Source organism: Bacillus rossius, chromosome 1, assembly GCF_032445375.1.
Source record: "Bacillus rossius redtenbacheri isolate Brsri chromosome 1, Brsri_v3, whole genome shotgun sequence".
Taxonomy (NCBI): domain Eukaryota; kingdom Metazoa; phylum Arthropoda; class Insecta; order Phasmatodea; family Bacillidae; genus Bacillus; species Bacillus rossius.
This window is the reverse complement of record NC_086330.1, coordinates 102,815,646-102,826,850: the sequence shown is the minus strand read 5'-3', so window position 1 is coordinate 102,826,850 and position 11,205 is coordinate 102,815,646. Positions and strand designations below refer to the sequence as shown.

General features: G+C 33.4%; 1 protein-coding gene across 1 annotated transcript in view; it reads right to left on the bottom strand.

Annotated features, from left to right (window-relative positions):
• Positions 1–352: 352 nt before the first annotated feature.
• The window catches only part of LOC134541013 (large ribosomal subunit protein eL28), a 42,043-nt gene continuing 31,190 nt past the window's right edge, over positions 353–11,205 (bottom strand). Inside the window, exons 4-5 of the mRNA XM_063384142.1 lie at positions 4,225–4,338; positions 353–488 (exon numbers count right to left, since the gene is read on the bottom strand). Of these exons, the coding sequence (XP_063240212.1) occupies positions 405–488; positions 4,225–4,338 (198 nt within the window). The 3' untranslated portion in view covers positions 353–404. The remainder of the gene's footprint in view (positions 489–4,224; positions 4,339–11,205) is intronic.

Sequence of the window (11,205 nt, the reverse complement as noted above, 5' to 3'; positions counted from 1 at the left end):
ATATAGCTATATTTATTCTAGCACATATTTGTTTTTAACTTCATTAAATTGACATGTGATAAGTTATATATTACCTTACCAAAACAAAAAAAAGCCAAACAGACAATTAAGAGGGTATTAGTTTACCCTATCTTCCAGTTAGAAATGATTCACGTATACCAAATCGTAATACTTCGGCATTTTCAAACATTACATAAATAATTTTAATATTTGGCAGTTAACTATGTGTGAAACACATAACAACAGACATTTTGCCGTGTTATTTAATTAGTAGGGGAAAAGGTAAAACAGGAGTAACAATTTTTTTTTTAAGCATGTTTACAATGTAAAAATTGCTGGATTAACCCACAGATTTAAACAAATTTTGTATTTATTACATCTTTAAATTTGTTTTTGTAGAAGCTTTAGTCTGCTTTCTTCACACGTGCCTTCTTCACAGGGAGAGGTTTCTGCGACCTGATCACAGCACTTGCTCTCCGCAACGCAGCCTACAACAAACCACACATTTAGAGTGTATATATAAACCCTTCTACAATATGGGGAGGGAAACTTGGCAAACACTAATACTACCAAGATGCAAAAAAAAAGTGATGGGTGACAGATAAAAACTGACAGATCAAATTACCAACACACGTTTTTCACACATAAGATAACCATTGCAAAACTGATTGTATACTCCATCATAGAGCACAGAGCATGTCTCTAGGAATAAAAATATTTAGAAATATTAAGTGGGTATATTAATAAAAATCTCTATAAAAGCATTTCTGGGTAAATGAAAATAAAAAGTATTTTCCCTCATATAAATCTGTGCACAGCACAATGGAGAATGAATAAGCAACTTAAAAGTATCACCACACATCACAAGTTAATACGGACCCAAAAAGTTTGTGAATTGCGTAATATGCGAAAAATGACGAAATTCACCAGTTTTTAAAGTTTTTTTTTGTGGAATTTCAACATTTTTTGACGAAAAACTAAGTTTAGTGAGAATTACGCTAGGGATGTGCGAAAGTGACTTCATCCACACGAAATGAAAGTGAAAGAAAATTTATCAAGTTTCGCGAAAGTGAAACGAAAATGAATTTTTCTATGAGATAATTATATTCTTAACGAAAGTTTAGCGAAATTTTTTAATTAACAAAGAAAAAAAGTGCCCCAAAATTTGCTCTTCAGTAATAAATTATATTACATAAATCATTTTGGTGTCTTTTGATGTATATATAAATATAACTATTTAATATAATCAACATCCGCCCTAGACCACACAACATAGCCCCATGTCACTCGTAAGTTTCAAGAATCAATCCAGATCTTTCAGCGCACAGACTATTTTCTTTACAGTCGTAATGTCGCAGTCTATGATAATACATTTATCACGTGCATGGTACTGATGAAAAACACGTGACTACTGCGGAACGGCCACCATCTTGCACCACTGTCACGCATGGCTTGCTCAGGAAGCTGTAGACCAGGCAAAGGGATATGGTCAAAACAAAACATAAATGGTTGCTGCCAAGTGGTCATTACACGCAGTGACTTGTTGACCTTTTTGTCTAATTGGCTGTATATTATGAGGATTTTATATGCCAGACAGAGTATGTACAATTTAAATAAAGCCGACGACAATGTTTTTGTTTGGCCGTGCGCGAATAAAAGTAGGTAAGTTCTTTGTTTATGTGTATACTGTAAATACTAAATAGTGTACTAACAGTTCTGGAATGTATGTTTTACGAATATAGTATCTACACTACTGTTTGAAAGCAAATGTTTCCGGTAATTTTTCAAATATTGCATGATTTTGTTTTGATACCTAGGCCTACTGTAATCACGTTTGAATTTTGTTTACTTTATCTACCATGTTTGTTCAAATTATGATTTTACCGTATTTTCATTAACTCTCTGAGTATATCCACTTTTTCCTTAAGCGTGAATTGCTTTTGTTTCTTTTTATCTCCAGGATCATTCATATTGTAGCACAAATACAATGCGGTGTCTAAATAACGTAACATTAAAATAAACTCAACAATAACAATAAACAATCCCGGCAAAGACATCAAACTATTTTTAGCGTAGCGTAACACTTTTGTCTAAATAATGAATACTTCTCTCAAACTGCCGTCTTTCGATGTATCGAATGGTGTTGTGTTGCTCACGTCGCATACTACGTACAGTATAATCCATGGTAGTGCGCGCAACTGTTTGTCAACTTTGTTTTGAGAATTTAGAGGTTAGAAAATACGTTGCGGTGGTATTTGTGTATCTTTGTTCTACTACATTAATCATTTAGCTGGAAATTTATTTACCAGTTTAGTAAATTTTGGTGTAGTAATGCCACGCTACTAGTAGAATTTATACGTTATAGTGAAAATATGATACTTAAACTGAAACCGTTTTGCATGGCGAAGATACGATTTTTGGCGGGGACTTAAAAAAAATATGTTTAAGTGAAATATACGTTATAATGAGGTACGTTATTGTACCGGTATTCTACTGTACATTTTTATTAAATTACGTGTTCTTTTTCAACTAGAACAAACGAACTTCGGTAAGCTATTGAACTTTCGTTTGGCTCGAAATATTTCGCTAAAAACAAACTTCGACAGATGAAATTCTTACCGAAATCGAAAATGAAAGTAGCAAAATTTCGATTTCGGTTTCGGTATACCGAACATTCGCACAACCCTAAATTACGCTGTTTTCATAAGATGATCAACACCATTTCTGAAAACGTCACGCCTTTGGTCAAAGATGTATAACACAGGAAAAAATTACAATAAGAGTATTTCAATATCTTGAACGTGGTATTTTTTTCTACCACAGCGCAAATCAATATTTATGAACGCATCAAACGCGATACTTTTTTGTCCATGCTCTTTGTGCTTTACTTACAATACAGAGTTAACCTAACCATCTTGTTTATTACATCTTTGGTTATTTAGCTTGAAAGTGGGAATGATGGCTTTGTTTACAAGAGAAGTTACTACACATTTGATGTCATTCCAGGTTTTAAGGTACTTTTTATTAATTAATTGATGCAACACAAAAAATGTGTTGTTTTTTCAAGTTGAAAAAAAATTTTGTTTACCAGAAAAATGTGGAACAAATGTAAAAAATTATACAGAAATGACCTATCCTCTAATTCATTTTACATTTTCATAATTTTAAAGTTTAGGCCAAGAAATAATTGTTAATGTTACGATAAAACATGTTTACAATGTGTTACGTACATTTAACCCCATTCCTTTAACATTTTATAATTTGTTAATACAACATCTAGATATGTACACATTGTGTAGTTATGCCAATTTTTTTTAATACCTACCACCTGCCAATGATTTAACAGTGAGATATTTAAGTTTTTTGGTAGAACTGAAAGTTATAAAGATGAGGCATATATTTGATCTAACTCTGAAGAAGTGTCTTCCCTGAACGAAAATAATAAAACTGCCTTTTATTTACTTCCCTGACAGATTTTTCTAACTTTCTCTAAAAAGGTGCTCTAATATTTAAAAACATTTACCATTTTAATGAGTAATAAGGTTTAATTAATTAAATTCAGAATATCTAAAAATAGTGTAAATGGTTAGCTGATTAGCAACTTTTAAAGTAATTTAAATATTGTGGCTGGCTGACAGCTAACTGTATAACACAGCACATCTGTTTTTTAAAGAGTTGAAGCAGACTTTGTGGCATCATGCTTGATGTTTTTTTCTGCCTGTGGCAATTTCGTGCTAACTGAAATTCACAGATGTGCTATTTAAGACTGCGGCAGTAAAATGATCATCACGCTAAATGAATTCACACAATTTGAAGATATGCCAAGACAGGGATTGGTGTAATTTCATGAACGCTCATTAAAAAATATGTCAGCTGTATTTTATACAAACTTTGCAACACCATAAAGCAAGGATGTCAAACATACATGGGCACATAACATTTTTAACATTTGCATACCTGAATGCAGATCAACGGGATATGCAGAAAGGCTACAAAATAACACTTCCCAATCCACCAGTTTGACTAGTGATTTAAGGCAATAGGTATTACTCCATTTGATTAACCTGCAAAGTTTTTTCTTAGGTTTTACTTGTCTGACTGCAAGTGACCCATAAGAGTACTAACACCTCAACTAAGAAACCCAGAAAAGCATTGTTAAATCAAACACATTTCAAACCACAAAAACCCACTTCATACGAAAGCTAACTTTATAAATGTACGCACCTTGGTCAAATCCCTCCTGTAGCGGTTGCAGTTAATAAGCCTCTTCAGTTTGTAGAGGGAGCGACGCGGACCAGCCTTCATCGTAATCTTCACAGTGGACTTTGCAGGCTTGTTCTGAAAAACAACAACACATCCCATATTCCCAAACTATAGCATGGAATTCAAATTACGAGTCTGGATACTAAGAAAGCCTTAAATCCGAACACAAATGTGTTCTGATCTGGATTACATAAACCCATACACACACCAAAAGATTTATACCAGATAATTTTTGTGAAAATACCATTTTAAAAAATTACTCACAAAAGTATAAAGTTCATAAATGAAGGTAATGAAAACTACTCGTTTCGAGTGTCAGTGACCACAATTGTGATACCCTACTGGGAGTAGCAGCTAAGTGTCTTAAAACCAAATGAAACTTCAGTAATTATTCTGAAACCAACAGGAAATTATAGCCTTGATCTCCCATAAACAGGATGTCCAAAAACTAAAGTTAAACTGGAAATATTTTGGCGTAGTAAAAAAGGGTTAGCAGCTGTTAATTCAAGAATTCATTTTTGATTATCAAACAAAGTTAAAAAGATGAAAATCTGGTACAGGGCGATTCCAGAAGAAGTGGTCCTAAGTACGTAAGAATGAAAAAGTATCTAATTTTAATCATTCCATAGTCAAATTGTAGCTAAAGGCTGATACTTTTTAGCATTAGCAATGCATTTTGAGAATACCATGAGTATAGTTGTGTTTTTACCAAATTAAAAAGTGATTTCATATGTGTGTAACATAGTATTCCACATTTCCTGACTTTAAAATCCTTCAAACATTGGCTTAATACAATTAAATATGAATTTTTCACTTGTGAGTCACAAACATTATCCTATGCTTGATCATGATAATATGGTTTGCAAAATTTGTGTACTGAAAAAATGATAATTGTGAAGTAGAAACCAAAGTTAGTGTAAATACGGTGTCACACACGTAACAAAAAAGTATAAAAATATCTATAACAATAGAAATATATGAAAAAACAATTTGTAATCCTATATTTATAGCTAGTTACACATAAAGATGATAATCTAAAAATACAGTTATTATAAGGCGAAACCTTTTTTTTATGATATAAATTAAACTGTCACACACGTAACAAATATTGTTAAGTGTGTGACGTTACGTGTGTGACACAAGAACAATTTATTTTATGTTATTTTCATAACACTTTGATGTACTTTTAAATGTCAAGTTGGCAGTTGAGATGCAGAGTATTAAAAAAATAACAGTATATATACAATTTTTACACATTTATAATTAATAGCCTTAACAATAATACTCATATTATTTAAATTACAGGTGGTTCTAATTATGTTTTCAACCAGTCATTCACAATTTGTTAACATTAAATTATAATTATAAGAAATCTAATGGTTACTTCCTTAAACACACAATTATTCATTTTGGAGGGAAACAACCAATGGTTTTTATTTATTGTGTTATGAGTGGGGAAGAGAGTGTATCTTTAGGCTCAAGACTGTGACAATGTTATAATTTTATATAGAAGTTGTAACTGTTGTTAATATGAATCCTGAAGTATCAGAAGAATCACATAAAGTGCCTATGACTAGTGCAGAAAGAATCAGAAAGTTCAGAAAAAAGAGGAAAGATGACATAACCTACAAAGCAAGTGAGAGTAAAAGAGTGGAAACCATAAGAAAATCAAGAATTGCAAGCATGTCATCAGCTGAGAAGAAGCCTTACCAGGCTGCAGCTGCAGAAAGAAAACGTTTGAGCAGAGAAAGACAACGTAAAAATATATTGCCCGGAAGTTCAGAGAATAGTAGCCGTGGCAACTGTGAAACACCTCTACTCAAAAGTAAGCCTTTAAAAACTCCCCAGTCATTAGGGAAAGCTGTGAGGAGATGTTGCAAACATTACCAAATTCTCCATCAAAAAAAGTAGCAGTTGTGTCTGGACTTGCCAACCGTTTGGGTTTAAAGTTACAAACTAAAATGGAATGTACTCTTACACCTGCTTATACTAATTCTTTAGAGAAGAAACAAGTGACTGATTTCTTCACAAGACCTGACATTGTGTATACTATGCCGGGAATGAAAGATGAAATTGTAATTTAGGAAAATGGCAAGAAAGAACGTTTCAGAAAATTGTATTTAACTATGTATCTTAGGGAAGCTTATGCTATTTTCAGAAAGGAACATGAAGAAGACGAGACAATATCATTTTCAACATTTTGTTCACTAAGGCCAAAAAATGTATTGCTTTTGAAGGACACTCCAGCTGACCAGTGCAAATGCAAGCATCATGAAAACTTCAGGCTACAACTTAAAGGGTTAAAAATTGAATATGATGGTTCCTTTTGGGATAAAATAATTTGCAACTCTGACACTTTAACGGCTCCATGTTGGAGGGATTATGTAGTGATTGTTGTGATGGTAAGAAGCTGTCAATTATGTTTGAAGACATTGATGAATCAGTCCAGGTTTGATGGAGATATTGGGGAAAAAAATGATAATGGCCATATAGTAAAGGCAGTGAAAGTGGGTTGTGCAGGTGAACTAATTGAGGAAATTTTGGAAGTTCTGCCTAGGTTTCGAGAACATGTCAAAATCAAGTGCATACAAAGTGAAGCGTTTGAAAATGATAAGAAAACTTGTAGAGTTCTACAAGTTGATTTTGCAATGGCATATTCGTGTGAGTACCAAAATGAGATTCAGTCTGCTTTATGGTCGCGTGAAAGTGTCTGTTCACTGCTGCTTTATTTGAGGGAAACAAATGTACAAAACCTTTCCTGATCTGCTCTGACACCAAAGACAAAGGAAAAGATACCGTGTATTGCTTCATAAATGAGTTGTACGACTTAATTTTTGCAACTCCAAACACAATTAATGAATTTGAAGAGATTATATGTAGTGATGGGCCATCATCTGAGTTCAAAAATAAATTTATGGTAAAGTTACTAACAGATTTAACACATAAGTTTGCCAAAAACTTTACATGGAAATATTTTGGTACTAGTCATGGAAAAGGAGTTGTGGATGGAGTCGGAGGAAGAGCTAAATCGCTAGTAAGGCAAAAATCCACGAGTAAAGCTGAAAATTTTGTAATACAGAGTTCTTCAGAATTTGCCAGCGCTGCTTCTCAACTTATGCCTTCAACAACAGTGCTTCATATTAGTCAAAGTGAGATAGACAGTTTAATCAAAACCGTCACACCATGGTCAGCAGTCGGTGCAGTTCACGGTATCCAGAATATTCATGTTGTTAAAAGTGATGATGGTAAAGTTTCCTTTTTCCATTCAAACTCAGATAAGCATCCTAGTTTTGTTGTAAATAATGACATTCATGATGTGAATGATGAAATGTTAAGCTTAAATAAAGGAGATTGGTGTAAAGTAATTTATGATAACAATTTTTTCCCAGGCGAAGTGCTCAACATCTCTCATTCTGAGATTCAAGTTAGTGTAATGATTCCTTCAGGAAACTACTGGAAGTGGCCTTCGAAACCAGACATTTTGTATTATAAAATGGCCAATGTGAAGAAGAGTCTGGCTCCACCAGAAGTAACTGGCTCACGAGGACAATTTAAATTTATTGATTTTTGAAGTACTGTACCATATTTATTAATATTGTGAAATGCTTATGATAGGTTATTTGCATGTTTGCTGTTTGTGAAGTAGTATATATATGTTTAGTACTTTTAATAAATAAATTGTTCTAGGAACTGTTCCAGGTAAATAAGTATGAGACAGCCTGCATATGTTTATTATCAAATGTTAAAACATTTCATAAACCTTCTAAATGAATGTATGATTCATCTATGAGTATTTGGTTTTAATAAGGGAATTAAATTTTGCTGAGTGACTTTGGTCACATACGTAACAGATGTTCGTCACACACGTAACATCAATACATGAGTTTATTGTGAAAGTACTAGGAAAGCAACGTGTTTCATGTTACAGTGTATATTAGTCCATATAGTGGACTACATCACTATAATTTTTATTTTTATTTTATGCAATAAGATTCACAGTAAAAATGTAACTTTCATAAGAGTGTAAGATATTTCAAAATCTCCGAGTCAAACACATAACAAAAAAGTAAAATCCTTTAAAAAATACCTAGAAATTTATTTAATCTGTTCCAAGCATCAAGTTTTATTAACAAATGTCTAAAGTGTCCCTAAATCATGTTTTGAACAAGAAAGCAACAATCTTAAATGTAAAAAAAATAAAATCAAACAAAAAATTTCCTCCAAAAGTCACACACATAACACTGGTTTGGTCCTACAACCAAATTCGGCAATGAAATAGCTACATAAAATAGGAAACTATTACGATATAAACATCCAATTAAACTTACTGATACACAAAAAACATAGACACCCACTAAAAGACTTGATAATCTACAAACAATAATACTAAAAGTTATGTAAAAAGCTAAATAATAATTTGCATGTACTATGCTAAGTAAAATATACTAAAAACTAGAAAAGTAGAAGTTAATTTTATATAGTTACGGGCCGAGTCCGAATTCTAGAATATTTTCTCTTCTACTGGTAAACCAAAAATATCCAATGACAGGTACATTTAAGATAAGTTAATAAAAACTTAGCCAGACGAAAATACTCCATTTGATCAAAAGAACTTTCTGACGTCATGGAAAAGGTCAAAATTACGATGAAAACAAAGTGGTAGCCCAAACTTTTTGACGGGGGTTAGTGCTATTTACTTGATGTTTCGTCGCAACGTTCAAAATGAATTCCACTTAAGTACGCACACACTTTCGTGTGCTATTATGCTCACGAAACAGGGGCCCAGATTGTCATGGCGCAGTACACCCCTGTAGCCAGCAACAATTCACTTCCATGTGCAGTTTTCAGCATGTACACAACCATCCACTTGCCCGACTAAACTAACACTATCTCTCTTTTCGCTCCACACGATCAGCTGAGTACTTGACGTCACTCACCCACCAACTGCTCCTCCCACATGACTAACTCCTACGTAAATATAAAAAGTAAACCAGAAGAAAAGTATCTTGCCCTACATAAATATTTCTTAACACTTAAATTAAAATTTAAGTTTACTAAAACTTCTTCATTGCCTAAGATATATAAACATTACTAATTACAAGCTCAATTCAGTTTACTAATTTTACAAAACTAAAATCACAACTTTCGACGTTAAAAAAAATATTTAACCAATAACTATAACGAAAACCTACGAAGTAAATTTATAATTTAATCGAATAGAAGGTGTAATGGCTCTTTTATGCTGTTCATTACAAACCCCCTTATCACAAATCATTGGATACAGATTAATAACACAGGCCAACAATAGTTTCAGTGCCCGGGTAAAAGGAGCTGATTTCATATGAATTTGGTGCCCTGAATACAAATATGGCATTAGTTTTTGCCTAGGAGGTTAAATTTCTAAGATATAACGTTTTGGTGAAATGTATGTTTTAACATATTTTAGGTTAAATCCATAAATCAATCTAAAAATCTTATTATTAAATTACACAAATATTATTATATATACAAGGATAGTACCAAGTCATCGATGGAACCAACTAGTCACTCAACAATTCGGAAGCTTCTTTTTTGTGAACTTAAAATTATCTTGGAACAGTCCTTTTTTTAAACTCCAGCAATAATCTGCCATCATGTGCGTATACCATCTCCTTGATAGCGGTCCTTCATAATTTTAATATCTTGATGAAATCTTTCACCTAGCTCCTCACCGCTGTCCTAAATTTTCATGAAAATGGCCCAGGTGGCTGTGTAAATAGTGCACATTAATTGTACTCATGTTGCACCTAAGGGATCTGAAATTTTTAAGCATATAGTTTATGAACTTGGTTTTCTGCTTTTCATAGGTCCAGAAAATTTCCGAAAAATGTAACCATGAAGTCCAGGATTTTCGCTCAGCCTCATTCATGGAATTTACAAATGCTTGGACCTTAAATGAATTGTCTTATTTCTGGGCCGTTAAATATTCCTGCTTTTATTTTTTCCATACTCAAGTGAGGCATTTTCCCACCTATAAATGCAAAGCATGTTCCATCCTTATCAATCAATATATAAGAGCCTTTACATACAAAACTGCTTCATAAGGCCCCTCTTGATATGCAGTGGAGGAAAGATGATTTTCTCTCGTTCAACTAATAATATTTTTTTTTTTTCTCCAACGAACATGTCTTCTCTCTTAGGCCACTCTTGTCTAACCCAGTGGTGTGTTTTGTCTTTGCTATCCCAGAGGCACAAGAAACAAGTATATATGGTGTGGCCACTTTGCTGTCCATGGAGAAAGTTTTACCATTTTTAAGTCCACACAAATCACCTTATCTTCTCCAAGACCAAAGCTATGGTGCTATGTATATACTTCCTTCATTGTCGTTGAGTGAGCAATTGGTATTAAACCATATTTGTTCCATTGTGTAGAAGAACACATTTCAATCTTCGCTTTGAGATAACAATAAATAGGTGCCAATCGTCAGGAAAAATTCAGGAAGACTCAAGATCTCTGACGAGGTCATTTAACTCATCCTAGTTGAAACGTTGACGAATTGTTGACACACCCTCATAATCACGGTCACCTTCATTAGTTATCAGAAGGGTGGTTGGTTATAGGGACAATAGTCCTCAGACTCTGGAAGCTGGTGAAATGCTGGGATCAGTACTTCCTCTGAGTGAGGGACCGGGCATCTTGCAGAGACTTAATCAGGATACGTCCACTTGCTACAGTTGTTTCGATTGATTCTAATAATATTTACAAGACAGAAATAACAGACACTGATGTGGTTTTTGGGTGCTCTCCAAACCATCAGTACAACAAATTTCAAACATTTTTCTTTTCCAGTTAGTCCACTGGCGTAAATGTTCTGTACAAGTTTTACAAACCTGATGCGGTGCCCAGGATTTATCCTGATCACCGAGCTTAAAACCAAAGTATCCATGATAAGCTCTCTTTAC